The sequence below is a fragment of the Sphaeramia orbicularis genome, chromosome 24, assembly GCF_902148855.1.
Source record: "Sphaeramia orbicularis chromosome 24, fSphaOr1.1, whole genome shotgun sequence".
NCBI lineage: Eukaryota > Metazoa > Chordata > Actinopteri > Kurtiformes > Apogonidae > Sphaeramia > Sphaeramia orbicularis.
In genome coordinates, this window is record NC_043979.1 from 23,067,966 (window position 1) to 23,091,465 (window position 23,500).

The following is a 23,500-nucleotide window of genomic DNA, read 5'->3' on the forward strand; positions in this document are numbered from 1 at the left end:
GAAATGTTGACATTTTAGTCATTCTTTCTAGTGCAGGGTGAGGGAAAGAATTGAATTAATAAAGGCCCTGAGAGGCAGAGCAAAGCAAGTGTGTGTTTTTGTATATTATTTCAAAGAGATAAAGCTACTGTTTGTTCTGCTTTAACCCATACTGACCCCGTGTTGCTCTCTAAAGCAATAAGGCCTCCTGCAATTCCATAAAATACGCTCCTTCATGAACAAACCACAGCGAATGCAACACCAGTTTGACAGTATCATTTTGCACACATGCTCTAGGGTGCACAAAACCATTAAAATTCACTTTTTTTCCCCACATTTTCTTGCCTTGAAAAGTAAAAAGCGTTGTCAAATAGCAGTAATGCAGCTTCTAGTAACTACTGGTTGTCATGTTTCATTTATTCTTGACTCTCCCCGTCTGCTTCCTTCATTTCCAAGTTTTCCCCTTAGTTTCCACGTGTCTTTGAATCATTTTGCTAAAAGCATGGGTACTTGCAGTCACAGTGGTCGAGCATGTAGCATGTGGTCGGCATAATTTATCAGTGCTGTTTTTCTGTGCCAGTACAAAACAGCATTTTAGAGCTTTAAATTACAGGCAGTGAGAGCTAGCAGCTCTGTGTGTGCTTGTGTGGATACGTTGTGCTCAGTTGCACCACATTGTTATAATGTATCATACTGTTTTTGACCCTTTATTATCAGCGGTTGCATCTCGCTCGCAGAAATTGTGGTGATGGTCTCTATGTGGGTTTATCGGTGGGAATGTGCATTTTCTTTTTCACTTCTACCTGTTAGTGTTCTTGTCTGTGTGTTTAAGTGTGTACATGGATGATAACTGTTAAAAAAAAGTTAACATCTGCTTTTTGTTACACAAATATTATGTCCAAACGTCATGAAAAGGTTGGTTGAAACTATTTTAGCCTGTGACCTGATACCTTTCAGAAAGTCTCTCTCACATGTCAACAATATCCAAACCTAAGAGCTGAGATCACTTTCTCTTCCAAACTGGGATTTTACTTAGTCCTTGTTTAAGATGCATAATTAGTAGATAAAGGAACTATGACCTCACCCACTGGTTACAGAACTGCTGTTTTGAAACCAGTAGCAATTTGGGTATTGTTAATAATAATAATGATAATAATAATAATAATAATAATGATAATGATGATAATAATAATAATAATAATAATAATAATAATACATTTTATTTATAGGCGCCTTTCAGGACACTCAAGGTCACCGTACGAAGTTGTTAAAAATAAATAAAACACAATTAAAATTACATATATACATATATAAAACACATAGGTGCATAAAATGGCAGTAGATAAAAGTGAAATTATGGAATTGAGTAGGCCTGTCTGAATAAATAAGTCTTAAACTGGATTTGAAGGTGGTAATAGAATCACAGTTTTTTATGTGTTCTGGGAGGGCATTCCAGAGGCGGGGGGCTGAGCGGCTGAAAGCTCTGGACCCCATGGTAGTCAAGTGGGCAGGTGGGAGGGTGAGTTGGACAGATGAAGATGACCTGAGACTGCGGGTGGGAATGTTTATGTTGAGGAGGTTCCTGAGGTACTGAGGGGCAAGGTGGTTTATTGCCTTGAAGGTAAGAAGTAGAATTTTATATATGATGCGAGATTTAACAGGAAGCCAGTGAAGTTGTTGCAGGACAGGTGTTATGTGACTCATGGATGGGGTTCTAGTGATGATACGTGCGGCAGAGTTTTGAACCAGTTGCAGTTTATGAAGAGATTTGTCTGGTAAACCAAATAAAAGGGAGCTGCAGTAATCTAGACGGGATGTGACTAGGCTATGGACCAGAATTGCAGTATTGTTAGGGGAGAGGGATGGACGGAGACGGGAGATATTGCGTAGGTGGAAATAGGCTGAACGGGTGATGTTATTAATATGAGATTGGAATGAGAGTGTGTTATCAAGGATGACACCCAGACTCTTATCCTGGGGGGAGGGAGAAACTGGGGAATTGTCAATATGAATGGAAAAGTTGTTTATTTTAGATAGGGTGGATTTAGTGCCAATGAGAAGAATATCTGCTTTGTTACTGTTAAGTTTGAGGAAGTTGATGGAGAACCAGGCTCTGATTTCCTGTAGACAGTCAGAGAGGTGAGTGGGTGGAAGGGTGGAATTGGGTTTGGTGGACAGGTAGAGTTGGCTTTTTGGAGCTAGAAGTGACCATAGTGTAAATATCTACAACAACCACATGAGCCCAAGGGGTGGAGGATGACCTAAATGTTAGCTTAGTAACTTGGTAAAATGCTAAACTTAACCCATAAAGACCCAAACAGCCACTGGCGATCACAACCATCTACTGATCTAAAGTGTTTAATACCTGTTGATCCACTAATCCTATCAATATATGCAAATAATTGGTGTAAAATACAGTTTGTCATCTTTTGTTGGTCATCAGGTATGACCCATTTGGATGTTCAGAGGCTCCGTAGTTACCATGGAAACACTGTCATCTTCTACAGCACTGATTCACTAGTAAAATCCATGGAGTTTGATAAATAACAGTGGATGGAGACACTTGGTTTGTGTTCAGTTAATGATATATTTTGCTTTTTCTTCAGTTGTCTCTGTGTCTGATATAATAATCCTCAACTTTAACCTGAGCTTTTATGAGCATCTACATGATCAGTAAATTAAATCTAGTAAATAACCTGATTTTTCCTGTAAAAACACAAAATACAGAGGATAATATTAGAATAAATGGTGATAAATCACTTAAGAAAAGTTAAATATAGAGGAAAAAAAACTATTTTGGAAGTACCACGTGAGTAGCACTGAGTCTTTATGGGGTATTTATCAGTCATGGCATAATAGAGTCATGTTGCAGCCATGTTAGGAAAATCAATGTGTTTTAGTAAATAAATTAAAACATGGATGAATGTATAACTGTTTAGATGAGACATAACTGGCTCCTTGGAAAAAATATGATTAACTCAACATTTTTAAAGAGAAGATCGGTTAAAGTGTATGGGAGCCAGGGCTTTTGGATGCCAACCCCAGTGGACATCAGTGGTATTACAACTTTAAGATACTTTGAATTAGCTTCATTGTGGAGTCGAGGTCCTTGCCTTTGACCAAAACATCAAGTGACCATTTCCTATATATTTATTTATTAATTTATTTATTAATTTATTTTATTACCTCCGCCAAGGAGGTTATGTTTTTGTTGGCGTTGGTTTGTCTGTTTGTCGGTCTGTCTGTGTGCAAGATAACTCAAAAAGTTGGACAGATGGACAGATTTGGATGAAAATTTCAGGAAATGTTGATACTGGCACAAGAAACACATGATTAAATGTTGGTGGTGATCGGGGGTGGGGGGGCCCACTGATTTGCCTTGGCGGAGGTCTGCGCTCTCTGAGTGCTTTTCTAATTGTTTTTTTTTTCCAAATTGTATGAAGAAAAGGAACAAAAATCTGAGTTGAACTGCAATGATGTATTTCAAAACTAAACTCAACACAAACACTTCTAACATCGTTAACACCCACTCTTTATGAACAAAAGCTAAATGCAATTATTTCATTACTTTATTTTTGTAAAACTTCCAAAATTACCAACAGCAAATTACTGTGGTCTTCAACTTTTTCAAATATATTATATATACTTAAAAAAAATCTCTTCTTGTTTTCCTTTCAAGCTATTTTTTTTTTTTTTTCAAAACATTAATTTCCTTCGTAGTGTTTTATTAATTAGTAAGTGAACAGAAGTATGTAAATGAATTAAAAGTTATCCTATAAACTGGGGAAGTAGTATGTAAAAAAAAAAAAAAAAAAAAAGACTTCACAAATATACAGCATCATTAGGACTCATCTTGCTCTTTAACCAACTGTGTTATGGGATGGACAGATGGAATGAGAGTAATGAAAGAAGCACGCCTGGAATGGAAAACTAATTTATTACATGAAAGAGCAAAAAATAAAAAGTCCAGAGTAGGGATATAAATAGACAGAGATGTGGACAGGTAGGTGTGGGTAGTTTGGATATACATTTAGATCGGGTGATTGACTAGAAGCCCAAGTGTCTGATCGAAATTGTCAGCTTGCCTGATAAATGTTATGGCATTGGCTGTTAGCCGTGTCTCCTCCTTCCCTCCCTTTTCTTCCTGCCCTCGTGGCCTCCTGCACTCTCTATTTTGTACAGCACACAGAGGAAATGCTGATTTTAATCACCAGGCATAATTAATTACCATCCTTCCTTGTTAAGAAAATAAAAGCCTCACAGCCACATAGTAATTGGCAGCAATTTAATTTGTGGTCTACTTACTGTAGGTAAGTTTTGACGTGTGTGCATGTGTGTGTGTGTGTGTGTGTGTGTGTGTGTGCAGGAATGTCACATAGTAGGTGTGTATTTGTGCATTTGTGCATATTTGCAAAGCAATTATTACTATGTGTATGTTTGCAATTTGCCGTGCGTTTTCACAATATAATCGGGCAATCCCAAGGCAACCTTTGAATTTCTGAACCTGATGAATAAATGTAACCACAATTTATTTTATATAAAACAATTTAAAATGCTTCAGCAGCTAGAAAGTGTTCAGTATTCAGTATTCATAACACAGTAAGGCAATAACAATGATGAACAGGCTTTGGGTTGCAGTTTACATTCAGTGATGGATTTGAGAGCTTTAGATTGCAGTGAGGGCTTTTTACAAGTAGTTAAGATTCCATTTCTGTTTCCCAAATGACCTCCATTTCGAGAAGGTCCTGAGCTTCAGCTTTACTCATTTATTACTCCATCCCCCATCATAAGGCGCTCCACCACAGCCTTAGACATGGATCCGCCGTGCCAACAGATATTTGACGTGTGCTTCTGTGCATAAATTACGGGCTTCATCATCACAAATGTGTCAGAATCAGAGGGACTTGCAGCTACATCATTAAGGAATGCAGCTGATCTGAGAACTGTTTAATTCCCAATCAATTTGTCAGAGTAGGTACGATTTTAGTTTAATGAGTTGGTTATAAATAAAATAAAATGAAAAAAAAAGATATAAAAAAGGTTTGAATGGAAAAAATGGTGAAAAACATGATTTTCTTTGACCATTTATAAGCAAACTAATGTAAGAATCCTTGGAGTGGCCTTCATGTCTCCTTCCAGCAGAAGCAGAGTTCAGCTGTGGAGGATAAATAAGCAGCTCCCACAGTGATCAGTGATCTCTTTACAGCCAATCTAAATCATCATGTTTTATGTTCTGCCTCTGCCATACTGTACAAACCGGTGACGCAAGTGTCAACCTGTTTAACCACACTTTTTGCTGTCAGTAGTAATAAGGCAAAGGGACACGTGCATTTTTTGCTGCAAATGTTTCTGTGGAGCACAAAAATAACTCAACCTGCCGAGCTCCACTTTGACTCTGCACCCTGTTTCTCTTGTGAATGTTTCTTTAAAAGTTTTTGTAATCCAGGGGTGTACTGCAGGTTTTTTAGATGCAACATGCACCGGCGCAGGCGTGCACATGAGACACTCATTAAAAGTTTTTTTTTTTTTTTTTTTTTTTCTGGCAGCGCAAAAGAATCCTCAGCATGGTGCATGCAAGTTTGTTCAGATTTATTAGTCAGGAAAAACATCAAAATACATTTCATCTGATAAAGTGCACTTGAGCTACGTGTTGGCCATTTCTAATTGACACATAGCCTCAGCATAATTGTATAAAAGTATTTTTAAAATAAACAAATTGATATGAATTGATATAAATTATTCTAAATGTTGACTTATTTTTACTATTATTGTGGCTGTCTCTGCCGCCGTTACAATAACAACAAATAAGACTATTAGTTAGTATTATTACTATATATTGTTGTGTTGTCATTATTATCATTATTATAATAATTTTTTGCCCTCTCACTTTTTCTCCTCTCTCTCTGTCTCTTTCATTCACTCTTCCTCCCTTCCCTTTTCCATTCACCCCTAATCAATCTATATTGTTTAGTTGCTCTGTACATTTATTTTCTTTTTCATTGTAATATTATGTTGTTTGTCATTATTTCTTGTTTGTTTACTTGCTCGATTTGTCTTTTGTTTATTCATTGGGTTTTTTTGTCTTTCCACTGTCTCGTTAACTGTATCACTAATAAAAAAAAAAGGATTTTTAAAACAAGTGTGTTTAACAGTCAGTGATACTAAATTTCCCTTTTCCTAGTCATTTACAGTTTCTAAACTGAAGTGTGTGTAGCCCTTTATAATAATAAAACACTGCAAAGCTTTATGTAGATATACTGACATATAAATTTAAATGCACCACTGACACTGAAACTAAGTTTTATGCGTCCTTCTGCCAGTGATGTATGTTTGTTTGTGTGTGTGTGTGTGTGTCCTTGTATGTGTGTGACTAGGGCCTGTCTTTTCTGCAGCCGTGCCTTGGCAGGTTGTAGTTTTCCCTTCAGAAATCAGCCGCTCTCTGAACTGTTAAATCACACTAGAAGCCAACCTTTGAGAAGAAAATTAATTACTTTGCCTCCTCCTTCTCCTCTCATTTTTTCTACATTAACCCTCCCTCGTTCCTTTTCAGTCTATTCTTTTTGCTTTTCTCCCTCTTGATCTAGGTCTTTCTCATAACGATATATAATAAGTTTTGCCACATGTGATTTTTTTTGGCCCGACAGTGGGTTGTGCAGCTATATGTGACACATTCATTTTACTGACTCCATTCAAGGTTTTGCTAGTGTTTGTGACTGTCCAGTTAATTAATGATTTTGTTACCTTATCGCTAATAGTGTGTTTTGAAGAGCACGCCTCCTGTGAAATCTGTAAAAACGTCTCACTGGTATCAGTTGTGTGTTTTTGGACAGTGCTAAATTATAATGGACAAGATAACACATCACTGAGGTTCACATTCTCAGTGGAAGATGGCGGCATTTGTCATCGTATTTATCTGCAACATTACACATCGGAAAGAACCAAGTGATTACCCTAACCTGCACATTCTTATGTTTAATATGCCTTCATGTTTGCTGATCCATGGATCAAGATCCATCTAGCAGCCCTTTGCTTTGTGCTTTCATGTTGTAAATCACCACTGGGTCTTTATTTATAGTGGCTCTTTTTTTCTCTGCTCTCCATTGTTAGATCCAGATAGACGACGTGGAGAACGAAGACAAAAGATACGCCTTGTTCCTGGAACTTCTTAACGCCGCACAGAACTGGGAGGAGTTTCAGCTTCTCATTCTTCTTCTACAAGCATGGCCTCCCATGATGAAGGACGAAGTGTAAGATAGATATATTTCTTATTTTCCCCATTCTATAGAAGGAACATCATGTTTTCATCAAGTGTTACATTTGCTTTTGACTTGTTATTTATACAGGGTTCCTATGCAAGTATGGAAAGTATGGAACTTTTATTTTATCTGCAGACTCGAAGTCAAAAAGTAGACAATACACGCGCACACATACAAGCCACAGAGGTAAAAATCACAGATATACAATGTCAGTTAGTGGTCAGCACTTAAAATACAAATAGTTGTTTGTGCCAGTATTTCCAAAAGATGGAGGTGTACCTTGTGTCACTCGGATTAGAGTCAGTCAGAGACATTATGATTCCATTCCTAGATCCCTTGAGCCTGCACATGGACTTACATATAAAATTCCTCAGCAAAGCATGGAAAGTAGGAACATTACATGTCACAAAAAGATAACTAACACTTTCCCACCTTGGATATTTCAACAATATTCTGAGAGCATCATTATATGCAGCCTTAATCTTATTCAGCTTTGCTTTACTATAGCTACACCATAGGTAAAATGTTTTTATTTTGTTTGTTTTATTTTTTCTTTCCTATTTTTTGTTTTTATTCTTTTTTTTTTTTTTAATGGAGAAGTATGGAATTTGATTTTATAAATTTCCAGGTCTGGAAAAGTATGAAAAATGGAAACAAATGTATGAAAAAATGTTCATGTTTCCAAGACTGTTACCACTGTTCAATTTTCTAAAACATAAAATTATGAATATCTAAAAAAAGAAATGGATCGATCTGTTTTTTTAAGGCCCTTGCTAGTGCAGCTAAAATGTTTGTGTGTGAGCACATACAGTAGGTTACACATCCCAGAAAACATTTGGACAGATTGACAAGTTGAATGCCCAGCCTTCTGCTCTTGTCCTCCTCCAACCCATTTTAAGGCCCGCCCAGGTGTCGTCAAGTTTCACTGCTGCTTCGACGGACAGGTGATGTCCACACACTGTTCATGAGCGAACTATTCAACATGCCTTGTCTGATCATTGGCAGAACTCATAATGGGTAGATGTAGGGCTGCACAATTAATCTAATTTTAATTGTGATCATGATTTTGGCTGCCACAATTAAATTAACCTGATCGTCGGCGATATTTACATTTGAAATCTGGGCTCTGATGTATATTTAATTAAGCACTTTCTCAACCAGTCGTCAGCCAACCACCAGGGGGTGAACGCATGGTTAAGGCTTCATGAAGCTGCCTAAATAACAAGTGAACGCACCCTGCAGCAGCAGCCTCAAGTCACTCCGTGGACTGATGAGAGCGAGTCATGTCGAGAGAAGAAAGTGCAAAAGCAATTGGAGATGAGGAGCTGGAGCTAGAGCCTCCAAAGGGATCAACGTCCATTGTCCGGACTTGTTTCGGAATCAGGGCAAGTGACGTTAAGCAAGAAGAAGTCATATGCAAAGAGTGCGGCGGAATTGTGTCTGCCCCGCAGGCTAACACAACTAATCTGTTCAACCATCTAAAAAAACATCACAAATACCAGGAATACATGAAGGTCAAAATCTAACGCTGCTTCACAAAATCCCCGTTTGTGTCTAGTGGCAACCCAGACAACCATAGCAGCAACCCTGCACCGAGCAACACAGTAATCATCTACCTCCTAAAGACACGAAGAAATAACAGACACAACATCATTTTATTTGGCCAAAGACTTGTCCAATAAATACAGTGAGCAACGAGGGCGTCAGAAAAATGGTCAAAACTTTGGGCAAGAAATATGTGACCCCCTCGCACAGTTATTTCCAAGCATAATAATAGCATATTTATTCAGTTAACCCTTGGTGAATTTTAAATTCATGGGTAAATTTTATTTTCTTATTATTTATCATTTATTCTCATTTAAAGTTTCATTTTGCACTGAAAATTGTGCAGATATTGTTTGTTTAAAAGTAGTACAATAAAAATACAGATGTTTTCCCTAACATGATGAATAATCATAATTACAATACTGATCAAAATAACCGTGATCATTTTGGCTAAAATCGTGCAACCCTAGGTAGATGGCAATTCTCTGACAAGTGGCTCATAAATCTGAAATATAAAGACCGGTTGGGTGGTTGGAATTTTTTTACCAAGACACCTGGAAATTAGGGTCTGAAAAAAGTATAGAATTCTGAAATTTCAAATGTGTAGGAACCCTGTTTATAGCTCGTTCCTAGAAAACACATAATGTCCTGATATAAACTCATAACATTTTTACCTACTTTGGTCTCAGCAGGCTTTTATTAACAACAGGAATGCATTAACATTTTAATGGGATCTTCTGTGCATTGTGCTTGTATTTCACTAGGGTTTAGGAATAAGGAATCATGCTTCTAATCACCCAGGGGCATATTTTGCACAAAGATTTTAAAAGTTGGAGACCAAAAAAAAAAAGGCGACTTCACAGAAAGCTTGAGGCTCTGCGTTTCTTGCACCAGCTGGTGTCTTATGAGCCTCAGCAAGAGTTGGCTGTATTATCGATAAGCGCCTAATGATGTGATTGCTCTTCTCCTGCTCCATTGTTCTCGATTAAAGTGAGCATTCCTCTGAGGGCCACTGAGACAACACTGGGCTATGGTATCTGGAGTTAATCCTTCCAGCTCAATCAAAACATGCTGTGTTTCAAGCAGGTTCGATCTGCAATTTAAAGTAGTGTTACTCTCCTCTGTTGCTAAAAACTCGCAGGGATGAGTGTGCAGCTGAGTATGGATGAGTCAGCTTTATATACCCAGATGACTTTAGTTTAAGGCTGCCATCTGCATCAAAGGGTACTGCTTTCATTTATCAGCCAATAGCAGATAAGAATATTTTTCATTCAAACATTCACTCATAGTCTTATTTAGATTGAGAAATACCTGCGTATGAATATAAATATGTATAGATTAAATAGACTTAAATGTCATTAAAGATGCAGGACCTAAAAAAGCACCATAAGTTTAAATATACAAGTACCTCCTACAGCTCTCTTCTGTCAGTCCAAAACAAAAGACTAAATATAAAGATAGGTGACTTGATATTGTTTCGTGCTGCTGTGGAAAAAAATGAAGCCTCTTTTCCCAGCTGAGCCACAAAGTCATCTGTAACTGAATATGAGCAGCGACTGGTCACATATTTAACCTTCCTCCCACTACCTATGAGTAACAATCGCAAATACAGCGTAGATTTTATAAACTTGAAAAGCCCTCAGACAAGTGTGGAATTCTTGTTTCCTCTCAGAACGCTTGAATTACAACAAGCTCAAAGGGAGTAGTAATAAAATTGTTGCACAATTATGCCAAAAAACTTCAGCTTTTTAACTCTTTAAGTGCCAGACAGTTAAGGGGCTAATAAGCCTTAAAAGTGCCACAGAATTTGGCCGTTTTTCAGTATTTCGCGTCGTTTTTATAATATTTGAAGAATCCTGCAGGAAACCGCTCAGTAACATCCGACCGATTGCTAATTAGATTCAAAACGCACCGGACGCAGCCGATTCATTATTGATCGTAATTTGCATAATTCATAATAATAATAATAATCTTTATTTATATAGCACTTTTCATACATTAAAAACTGTAGCACAAAGTGCTTTACATATCAGTTTAAAAATCAGTACCGCCCCCCACCCACACCCACCCACTCACACACACACACACACACACACACACATACATGCAAACCCACAAGCTCACACATACTTAAGAAGACTGACTGAGCACGGGTAGACCAGAACAAAAATGTACAAGTAAAAGTAAAACATCAATTTAGGAGGCGCTGTCTCAGGGAGCCATCCGCACCAGGAGGCAGCCGCCGACCCCGGCGACCAGGCACCAGCAACATAGCCCCGCATCCCAACTAGTGGGAGAGGGCCAACTGGGACCCCCACCCACCAGAAAGGAGCGGACCCCAGTGAGAGAAGGCGCCACAGCCCCCGGAGTCCACAGCCGCCCCCCCGGCATGGAGGGCTCCCTCTGATGAAACACCGGAGAATAAGAAACATTAAAAAGATGTAAAAATGTTATTCGGTCGCGTGACCTCAAATTCCCGTCTGCTTGGTCTCAAAAGGGGGACACAGAAAGAACGTCATCGAAATGTGAGAAAGAAATGGGGGTGGATGGTTTGTTTGTACACAAATGTGGCGTGTTCTCCAAAGCCGATCTGATCGGCCCGTGGCACTTTACAGGTTGTTTTCGTAAAGCCGATTTAATCGGCCCATGGCACTGAAAGTGTTAATTGTGCTTTGACTAAATACAGGCTTTTAAAACGTAATTTTTATAGGTTTTTTTCATCGGTCTGTATGAACAGCAGGTACAGCTTATATTAAAATTTGGTGCAACTTGATCTTCTATGTACTGTGTTTCATTGTGAGAGAGCAGATATGATTAGGCAGTTTTTGCAGAAGCACCGAACAGATCGAAAAGGTGTTTTTAGTTGCTGTCTAAGCTTCAGCATTTTCCCTTACATTGTGTAAAATTTTAAATCTTAATTCATCTCATTTGGGACGAGTATTATTTGTACAAAAAATGAAAAAGCTCCTGCAGATAAAAAGTTTTCAAGGTCAAGGTCAAGGTTACTTTATTTATGCCTGTAGGTAGATTTGTTTTGCAGTCTAAGTGATGGCCTTGGCATTACAACAACACATACATTGAACATGCAAGACAGACACTTGATCATGCTTACAGACAGGACCAAAAGACAGGACAAAAAGTGCTCAGTGTTCCACCATTCATCGGTATAGCAGCATGGATAGGTAAAAGAATAAAATAAATAAGATCAAATAAATAAAAACAAGATGCAATAAAAACCAGAAAAGATAAAATAAAAACAATCTGGGATAAAAACCAGGATAAGAACATAAAATTTAAAAATTTAAAAATTTGTTTTAGTTTTGATGCACTCTATATAGATTTAATGTTAATTTGTGATAGTAGGTGTCCAGAATGGTTTGGGTGCTGTGCCTAAAAAACCCTGTACAAAGCTGCTCCCTTTTGTTTCTTACAGAAGGTCTTGTCAGATCTTTTCATATTGGATACAATGGTGGAGAAAATCTCTTGTAATGAAGGTGATTCATTGCGATGCGTATAAGAGGTTATGAGAACCTTTGGGTAAAGGCTCCTACACACTGTGCGCTTATTGGCTGTCTCAGACAAAAGATAGGAATCATGAGAGAATCATGGCAACATCTTTGGTCTTGGCCTTAAATCAGTGGTCCTACGTCGTACTGTGAGACAGGTTCAAGGACGGCCATTGTCACGGTCTTGCAACCAAAGACAGTTGTACTTTTTTCATTCCCACCACGTGCAACGTCAGCGTTTGGACTAATCCTTTAATGTCGGACACTGAGTCGAATCTCTTGTACAGTCATACTTGACTGGTGACTTTAGGTGTGGTCAATAGCCGATATAAAGTCAGCAAAGAAAACGCCCAAATGTTTTTGCCAGTTCAAAATGCCATGACTTACGATACAACAGAGAGAACGTGCCATTGGCGTGTTACGAACAGGTCAGAGCCGTGGTAAAGTCGCTCACTGTCTGCATTGTCATCGCAGTACAATCAGTCATCTGAGTGCCAGATCGGATCGGATCAGATCCCTCAGGACAGGATCATGAGACTTGTCAGTTCCATGCGTCATCACTGCACTGCTTGTTTGGAAGCCAGAGGTGGACACACCCGATACTGAATGATGACACTTTCAATTTCTGAGTACCTGTGTTCAGTGACTGAATAAATGTGTTAAGTTGATCACAATTTGTCCACAATTCATTTTCTAATGACCAATGCTTCCCTCTTTAATCTGAAGGAAACCCCAAACCAATTAATTTGATTTATCTCCAAATACACATATTTTTCTGACTCGTGCGTTTTTAATGGCGCTAAGTATATTTTAAGCACTTTGCAAAATTAGCATCCCAAGTTGGCCTCTCTTTCTGAGCCATGACTGCATCCATATTCTCCTCCTCCTCCTTTTTTTAACTTATTGTCCACATATATAAATGGCACAGGGGCGAGTGTTCCGTCACTTCTTCGTATTTTTGTTTTTAATGGATGGATTGCACACGCTGATAGCATTTAATTCTTGCACATTCACGTTGACTCACGTACGCCGTAGGCTGCAATTCAGCTTGTGTTTTCATCGTAAAATCTACTCTCAGCGTTGTGCAATGCGCACACAGCAAACTCCATGTCGTACAGTGCAGCTTGCTGTGAACTTATAAGATTGTTAAAATCGCACAGTATGTGGGAGCCTTAAGGGAAGTAGGCATAGTATGACGCAAAGAGATAAGCACTCAGGAGCAAAAGGAGAGTTTGCTGTTTAGAATAGTGGCAAAAGCAGAAGTTAGAGAGAGAGTCAAAAACAGACAGTAGACTGTTTTGTGGAGCTGTACCATAAGTGAAATAGAATGAAAAACATCACAAGCAGGTGTGAAAAGTATTAAAGTGTATTTGTAGGGGACAGTGCAGTTGCCACTGGGTGTGTGGAGGCAGCATCTTTTCCTGCAAAGAACCAATCAACACTGAACAGAGAAACAGCAGGAGAAACGGGATTAGGTTGGGAAAACGCAGCTGCTTTTAGTCCCCCCCAGCCTTCACTGCTTCCACTGACTCTGTGGGTGCAGCTGTAGTCAAACCACCACTGCTGGGACAGTCAGTCATAATCATTTCTTTTAACACAGCCTCTGATTATGCATTTTGTTTAGTCTTTTTACTCGTTCGAATCACTGAGGGTAATTTCCGGCAACATTTATACATTCACTAACTATGCTGTAATGTGGCACTTTGAATTCCACAGAAGCCTGAAATGGAGTTCTGATCCGTGTTCACAGTGCGTTTTATGTGCGTCGGCAGTCGCTGTGCTATAGTCATAATTTGGGGCACAAAATGCAAAATAACTTAACCTTCAAATGTCTCGGTAAGAGTTGTTAAGCCTTACATGCCTCTCAACGTGCAGGACACATGGTTAACCATAGTGAATGGTCTGATTCAGCACTTAATCTTTGATGGGTACTTGCTGTGATTTGTGTGTATGTGTGTGTCAGCAAAGAGAAGATTTGTTTCTCGAAGACCACAGGAGGCTGTTTTGGGAGTTCCTATATTGAGTGTTGCATCTAAAACGCTTATCCTTTAGTCTGTCCGCATAAACTGAGTCATGATTCAAAGCACGAATGGGGGCTGGCTGTGACTCACACTGCGCCCTATGACAGATTTGGCTGGCTCAGACGCTCATAGCAGCACTGCCTTGTCCCCTTGGTAAAAACACAGGAAGCAGCGGTGTGCCAGCAGCACAAGTGGACTCTGTTTGCTCCCTTGGCTGCTCCATCCGAAGGTGAAGCGGCTTGTTAGGACAAGACACCCCATTCCCTGGATGGAGATCTGCCTATTCCACAGACAGAAACACACAGGGGTCCTGCTGTCTCCTCTTCTGCTTCTGCCTTCCTCTCTTCACCTTGCTTTCATCATCGGTTTCTCATTTGCAAATTCTATCTCTCACCCACATACACACACACACACACACTTCTGTTGCATATGCATAGACACTTACCATCTAACCGCGGGCCTCTTTCTTCTAACAGGCTTACTTAAGACACACTTGAGCAGACTAATCTGACATCAAGCTTTAACAGCTTTAAAATTCTCATTTCTCATCATATAACCAAGAGTTATCAGTATGTTACCATCTGCCTTTTACAGTATGAGCCTCAGTTAAACTAAATACATGTCAGATGCTGTTTTTCCTGCTCTCATCTTCTACCCTTTCTGTTTTCTTCTCTGTTCATTGAATATTTAATGCAGTCTGTGTCATGTTAATAACATACGAACCTTCCAGCGGGGCTTGTATGTCTAATTTCAAAACACTAGAAATATATTGCCTCATTTTACAGTGTTGTTCTAGTACCATGGCAATTCTGCAAATGATTGTTCTTCACTACAGCCTTTGAGGTTTGATTCCCCTCATTTTTATGATGCAAATACAGGAGACTTTGGCTGTCTATTAAGAAATACAAAACCACTGATGTCATTTTGAACAGGAATTAGAGTGGTTTTAAACCAGCACAGCCATGTTCATAATAATAAATGAGGATTATTTCCATGCGATGTATTCTTCAACAAAGATTTAATTAATAGATAATTAACCGTGCCTTTTCCCCTTTTTTTGACTGATGTATTAACAAACACCCACAAAGGTCTCTCTGCCTCTGCACACACTGACATTTCGCTGGCCTTGACAGAGGCTAATCACTTGCTCTGGAGACATCAACAAAGATGCAGAGACGCTCATAAAGAACCATGTAAACAAACTGATACCTTTCACCGCTAGAAGCTTTCTCTTGGTTTTCACAGAGCGAGAGAGAATCAGCCATGTAGGTGTTAAATATTAACTACAGAGGTTTCTGTGGTCAAACATTTTTCTCGCTCACTTGACGTCAGAATCGGAATTCATGAGCAAATCTGCAAATCTCAGGGTAATTCAGGATGAATCAAGTTCCGACTTAAACGGTTGTAACGTATTGAATTGATCCTGTAATTCTTGTTTGGCTTTGGCACGTTTATCTTTCATAATATGTATTTTTATGCAATATGTTGCCCTCCCAAACAGAAGGTATAGCATAATGGCTCTTTTTCAGCTACCATGAAAACCATCTGGTTGCAACACTTTGAAATGCATAAATTCTTCATGTTGTAATGTTATTTTTGGCGGGGAGTTTTTTTTTTACAAACAAAGCCTACATTTCATGCACAATTGTTCAGCTCTGTCTTGTCTTTAAACCCCCACTAAGTGGTACTTGTGTGAGGGAAAAAAAAAAAAGAAACCAGGCTTGCTCTTGTCTTAACCAGTGTATACTCGGCCTAGAGGCTCTGCTCCTGAACTCAAACACACACACCAACTGCAGCTCTGTCATGTCGTATTTCTTCAGGGCAGGGACGGACCGTAACCCATGGGTGGTGCTGACCTCGACCCTGCTGACCCGCAACGTAGGGTCAGATGTCAAATTAGACCTTGGTCAGCAGGTTGTCATCATGGTGCGATCCCTCTACAACACCAGGCACAAGCTCCCTGTGCAGGTAAACCACACATACACATTGTTTAATTGAGCTTGGGTCTGAATTCATTCCAGCAATTTAGACTCACAAAAAGTCAGTGAATGTTATAGTGTCTTGTAATACAGCAAGCATAATAATGTCGATATTGTAGATCAGAATGATGCATGGTTTTAACCTTTAATGTTAAACATATGCCACTAAGCTGGTTTGCATGTAGTATTACCTCAGTGCTGTACCGCTGTGGTACCCGGTGTCTTAATACTGAAGCCTAATACCATTAAGCATGTAACCCACAGCAACGTGTTAGCATCAGCTCACTGCTTTTTGCAATGTACTATAGGCACTAGCCACTCTTTGATATCTGACGGCCTCTAATGCTATTCATGCCCTGCTGAGCACCATGGAAGTGTTAAGCCTAATGCCATTCTGTATGTCTAGCGCCAGCTGACTGTGATATTAGTTTAGCGCTAATGCTATTCAGTGTGAATAGGCTAGTGTCTGCCTGGCTGTCTAATATTAGTGTGGGAAGGGGGTGGGAGGTGGTGAAGGAGGCCTTTTACTCAGTTCTGAACAGCTTTAATTTGAATCTGCTGGAATGAAACCGCCAGAGCATGGGGGAGTCAGATTGCATTGTGATATCCATATATTACTGGATAGGACTGTGTGTTTGGTGTGTGTGTGCATGTTTGTGTGTAGTCCTTTTTAAAAGTATTATGTGCCTGTGTGTCTGTACAGTATATGCACATCGATTAACCTTCACTGTTCCTCGTCTATTCTCTTCCCTCTGTCTCCTGCTCTCCCCTTTTGTTCTCCCTCTCTCTATTTTACTTTCCTCTGATTACATTTCCCTGTTTTCATCCCACTGTTGCTTTTATCTCTCCCCCTCCTCCTTTCATCCATTCATCCTCATATCTTTCCATTCATCTCTTCATTCTCCCACCTCCCTCCTTCTTTCCAGTGTGTCAGAGACATAGCCACGCTGCTGCTCCAACACCAGCCGAGCCTCCAGCAGTCTGCGCTCAAGCTGATGGCCGAGACCAGCGATGAGCAGCTGCTGAAGCTGACTCTGGATCAGATCAACGGCATGACTGCAGTAAGTGTCGTTGTCAGCGCGCCGTGTTTCCGACATATTTTTATGTGCATTTTAAAGTATCTCACTGGAAAAGGTTGAAGGAAATGACACGATTTTAGGCCAAAACATTTTATGCATGCTTTTTTTAAAAACAAGCTTATATACTTAATGGAAGTTGGAAACACCTTTTCCAAACCATTTCTGATGTACCAAATGTTTAACTCAGATGACTGATCGGCTGTTTCTTTCAAATCTTTCCAGAATATCCATGTCTGTGGATTTTCCCACTAAAATATATGGCTGATAGCAGCAACAGATTGTTTGGACTGATGAGGCCAAATTACAGTCGCAGAAAAAATTATTAGACCACCACTTGTTTTCTTCAGTTTCTTGTTCATTTTAATGTCTGCTACAACTAAAGGTACATTTGTTTGGACAAATACGATAACAAAAATAGCTCATAAGAGTTTAATTTAAGAGCTGATATCTATCCATTTTCCATGTTTTATTGATAATAACCAAAATCACTTCAGTTCTTACATCAATATCTATGGCATTGTACTGGCAAAAACAGTGCATTTAGGCATTCCATGTTTTCTTTTGTGTCTGTTTTAGTCACATGATACACACAAGAGTTAGTACTTGATTGCACAGCCATTGTTTTTGATGACTTTTGATGATTTAATAATTTTTTCCACGAATGTATTCCATGGTCTCATCCATAAAAAAAAAAAAAAAAAGTTACAGCCATTTTAGATGCAAAATACTAAAAGAATGTTCTACATTTCCCTTTTTATTACCACTATGATAAACCTACCCTTTACCTTAGTTTATTACTTGAAATCAACCATCCATCCATCCATAGTCCATGGTCTAGTCCCCCCCCCCCCCCCGAGACCTCCCTGTCTCTAACATCCCCACTCCATCTGGGAGACATAATCCCTCCAGTGAGTCCTGGAACGTCTCTACTACCTCTACCCAGTTGGCCGTCCCTGGTAGACATCCAACGGGATTCATCAAGAGTGCATCCTTACCCGTCCCTGAACCACCTCAACTGGCACTGGCACTGGCCCTGGTCTGAGTCCTCCCCCAAATATGTAAACTCCTCACCCGATCTTGGAGAGAGCCGGCTCAACCTTCCCGGAAGAAAAAAAACTAATTTCGTTCCTTGTATTCTTGCCAGTTTTGCTACCATTTAATATAGAAGTGTTGGAGTGAAATCTAGTCTGTTTCCCGACACAGCAGGAAAATGTAAATTCTCTTTACAGTTGTAAGATAAGAATTAAGTTCCCTCAAAGCTTCTCCACATCCAAGTAACTCAACCTTCATCCGTTTGCTAACTGTTCTTTGGTTTTGGGAAGTCTTCATCAGATAAGACAGTAATCGTTCAAGACTGTGTGGGCTGCTCTCCACTGCTTCCCAATCAGATAAGCAATTGTCACAAAGTAGGCCTCTTAGACCCAGCAGACCCTCGTTTTGTTCTTGGATCAGATAAGAGAAAGCCTCACTATTAAGTGACAGATCCCCTATTAAATGAAACGTTAAGGCTGCTGTATCTGTACACCTGAGTAACACGCTGCTTTTATCCAGAGAAAAGAGAATAGGACTGAGGGGGGCTGGGTGTGGAGGGGGTAAGAGGAAAGATATGCGGTTAAGATGCAGAGAAAGGAAATCTAATGAAGGGGGAGTCGGTGTGCAGATAGACAGAAACAGGATGAGAAGAGAAATTACAGAAAATCTATGAAAATGTAAAGTAAAAAAAGAAATGACAGAGATGGAGGAGACAGGTAGAAGTCTGACTGAAAAGGGGATGGGAGGTTAGAGGAAAGCAATACAGGAGACACTGAGATAAATCTGGTCAAGTTAGAGTGGTTTTATGTGCAGAGTGAGACAGGTAGTGTGTCAGGCTACATTGAGAAATAATCTCTCCTCTGCCACCTAACAGCTGAATGGGGCATGAAGCGGGGCATGTTCAGAGCAGCACAGAACAGTGTTCATCTGAAGATAACATCAGCAGAGACAGAGAGAAATCATCTTACATCTATTACATCTGATAATATGTTGGCTTCCCTCTCACTGTGGAGCTGCATGCATGTGGCTGTGGGTGGATACACGGCTACTGGTGTTTCTGCATGTTTGTCTGGCGAGGTGTGTTTGCACTAAATACCTGTTAAAGGGTTTGTTCCGTTGGGGGTTTTGTTGTTTTTTGTTTTTTTTTCCAGAGATTATGGTCAGTATGGCCCTCATTGTGAGCACATAAGCACCATGAGTGTGATTACTATTATTAAAGGTGGGATATGAGATCTTAGAAAAACGGTTCGAGCAAGCTACATTTTGAAAATACTCAATTCAAAAGTCCAAACCCCTTTCTTCAGACATCACCCCCGAAGCCACGACTCCAGAGTAGTGGCACGCGCAGTGGTTGTTCTCGAAGTTTCATGAGCGCTGCACAGCAACAATTCGCCTGGTTCTGGCAACCCCGGCTCCGGTGGCCCCGGCTCTGGCCCTGATCCATGCATACCTCATTCAGTCTCCTCCAACACCCCTGCTCTTACAGAACAGCCCCAGTTCATACCTATCTGGCTAAAGTTACATTTCCTAGTGATTTATGTTGGTGACAGAACTGTTTGCCGGTGAACTTTCCATCCTAATATAGCTAATATAGCCAAGCGCTGGCTCTGGCGCTTCCTGTTTCCTGTTCAAATGCTCCAAACCTCTGAGAATGCACGATTCATGCACGAAGAGGGGTACGCACGGAGGGGGGAGGGACAAATTGCAGTTGAGTTTGATGGACATATCACCGTTCAATCATTTCGATGGGCCAGTTAAAATGATTGGATGGTGTTTTTTCAGTCCTGTCCGTTCCACAGGTGACTAAATTTTTTTATTTTTGTGTTAGAGCATTTAATTAATTGGTTATAATCGGGCTGTGAAGGGGCTTTTAAGCAATATATTAAAACATGCTCCACGAAAACATCTCACACCCCACCTTTAATGAAACTAAAACAAAATGTGCAACGCTCATAGCCCATCTAATCTGCTTAGTGTTAATGGTTTACATATGGTGTACAAGAATAAAACAGCATTGGACCTTTTAATACACATAACAGTCTGGTTTTGGAAATCATATTTTATGTTATACCTTTTTCATCGTACCTTTGCAGATTCTAGAAATCATGCCTTCTCCAATAATACTTGAATTAAATAAATAAACTACTGCTTTTCAGATTCTGTTGTTGCTCACTATACATCTAAAACAAAAACATAGACTAGTCAAATAAAATACAAAGAAAAAGTAATATAACAAAAGCTATTACAGTATAAAAGTATAATATCTAATGCTCTTTATGACTGAATTCCCCTTATACTTTTTTTGGGGAGGTCAGTGCAAATTAGATAAAATGTTTATAGTGGTGGAAATAAAGGAGTTAATTTTTTATATTTTATTTTTAGTTCACTTTATGTGTTATTAAATAGGGTCAGTGCACATTAATGAATTTTCATATAAGAGTGATGCAATAGCAGAAATTACTAGTTTACATCCATAATCATGAGGCAGAAAAAAGAACAGATGCTAGTGTTCAAATACTAATAGAATGGACAATACATTATACAGCAGGTTCAAATGTAGTATATGTGTATTCCATTAGCCTTAAGCCAAAGCTCAGAAGTGGTATATATATATAGGGTTTTTCTTCATTATAAGTGAAAGGCGATTCCAATATTTACTACAAAGTGCCCCCCCCCCCTCCTCTAAAGTCGGTACTGATGCAAACGCCACTGTCAGTCCTTGGTTTAATACATTTGTTTATGGGAAGTAGGATATAAACTGGGGAAAACAACTGCAAATTAAACTGGTATCAAAAAGCAGACTGAAAGAAAAAAAACAAGACTAAAACTAATGAACATTTCCAAACAATAATAACTATTCCACAGGGAACTGAAGCCCTGAAGCGCTCTTCTTTAACAAAAAAACAATTTTACCACATTGGACATGAGAGTTGCTGCTGTACCACGGCTTCATTTAGTTAGTTTACTTGTTAGTTTGAATCTGAAATAACATTTTAAAGCATCAAAGTCGAACAGTAACACAGACAAACTGAAGTGTGTTCTGCAGAGTAAAATTATTGCTTTTGTCAATCAAGTTTAGAGACTTTGAAGAGTGCAAAGAGGACTTCATTTCCCTGTCAGAGCGGCTGTCTGGTAGTAAGTTAAAGCAAAGAAAATATGAGATTTTTCTGTTGTATTACACAGTTTTGCTGCTGGCCCTGTCCACACCAGTACATTGCTTCTGCTCTATTTGTTCTTTCTGCTTCTCCAAACTAAGAACACGTCAACCACTATCTACTGCCAGTAATATACTATTGATAAGTACCTCATATTTGCCCACTACAGATAATCGGATCTAACCCTTGAAGCTATTGATGTGTTTTCAAGTGCACTTTTACAGACTGTCTTTGACTGATAAAAGGGAAATACGCTGGTGAGTTAACCGGATTGCTTAAAAGTAGGTGCGTCTGGGTGGATCCAGTTGCACTTACGCCAATGAGGTGTCTCAGGCGCCTTCCTGTGCAACCCCCAAGCACAAGAGCACTTTGGAAAAACTGTATTAAATTGGATTGATTGACTGGTTGGATTGGACTGACTGGTTCTACCCTTGAAAAATTAGAAAATGCGTATTTTCAGGGTTCCCGCAGGGTCTTAAAAAGTAAGTTAGTAAGTAAGTAAAGCTTCATTTATATAGCACTTATTAAAACAACATGTTACAAAGTGCTTCACATAAAGGAGAGATAGATAAGAACAAATAACTCAAATCAAATTTTATTTATATAGTGCCAAAAGTTATCTCATGGCACTTTACATATACAGGGTGGGGAAGCAAAATTTACAATGAACATTTAGTTGTTTTTTCTCAGCAGGCACTACGTCAATTGTTTTGAAACCAAACATATATTGATGTCATAATCATACCTAACACTATTATCCATACCTTTTCAGAAACTTTTGTCCATATGAGTAATCAGGAAAGCAAACGTCAAAGAGTGTGTGATTTGCTGAATGCACTCGTCACACCAAAGGAGATTTCAGAAACAGTTGGAGTGTCCATAAAGACTGTTTATAATGTAAAGAAGAGAATGACTATGAGCAAAACTATTACGAGAAAGTCTGGAAGATACTATTAAAGAAGAATGGGAGAAGTTGTCACCCGAATATTTGAGGAACACTTGCGCAAGTTTCAGAAAGCGTGTGAAGGCAGTTATTGAGAAAGAAGGAGGACATAGAATAAAAACATTTTCTATTATGTAAATTTTCTTGTGGCAAATAAATTCTCATGACTTTCAATAAACTAACTGGTCATACACTGTCTTTCAATCCCTGCCTCAAAATATTGTAAATTTTGCTTCCCCACCCTGTAGAGTTGGTCAGAACCAGACTCTAAGCCAATTTGCAAAAAGTCTTGAATTCACAAATCTGCCTTTCTTACCTTAAATAAGTCTTTAAAAGGTATTAAATTTGATAAGATAAAATAATAATAATAATAATAATAATAATAATAATAATAATACATCACACTTATACAGCGCTTTTTTGGACACGCAAAGACGCCTCACAAACAAAACATACAAAAGAACAAAGGGACTCAAGAAAATGCAAGTTTGAACAAGTGAGTTTTGAGTAGTGATTTGAAGTTTTATATTGAGTCTAAGTTCCTGATGTTTTGTGAGAGTGAATTATATAGGGTGGGGGAGTGAGGAGGTTGGAGGTGGCTGATCTGAGCCGGTGGGTGGGGCAGTGCTACTGAAGGAGATCAGTGAGATATGGAGGGGCCAGGTTATGGAGGGACTTGTAGGTGAGGAGGAGGACCTTGTATTGGATGCGGTATGGTACGGGGAGCCAGCGGAGTTGTTTGAGAATGGGGGTGATGTGGTCTCTGGAGCAGGTGCGAGTGAGGAAGCTGGCGGCGGAATTCTGGATATAGTGCAGTTTTTGGAGATGGGAGGAGGGGAGACTATACAGGAGGCTATTGCAGTTGTCGAGTCTGGAGATGATGAATGCGTGAATGAGGATTTCAACAGGGGATCATGAGAGGGAGGGGCGGAGACAGACGATGTTTCAGAGATGGAAAAAGGATGTTTTGGCGATGTGAGTTATGTGCGTTTTGAATGAGATGGT

General features: G+C 39.3%; 1 protein-coding gene across 1 annotated transcript in view; it reads left to right on the plus strand.

Moving 5' to 3' along the window:
• Window positions 1–23,500, plus strand: part of nbas (NBAS subunit of NRZ tethering complex) — a 228,409-nt gene that overhangs the window by 183,296 nt on the left and 21,613 nt on the right. The window contains exons 50-52 of the mRNA XM_030128460.1: window positions 7,087–7,226; window positions 16,128–16,275; window positions 17,213–17,347. Of these exons, the coding sequence (XP_029984320.1) occupies window positions 7,087–7,226; window positions 16,128–16,275; window positions 17,213–17,347 (423 nt within the window). The remainder of the gene's footprint in view (window positions 1–7,086; window positions 7,227–16,127; window positions 16,276–17,212; window positions 17,348–23,500) is intronic.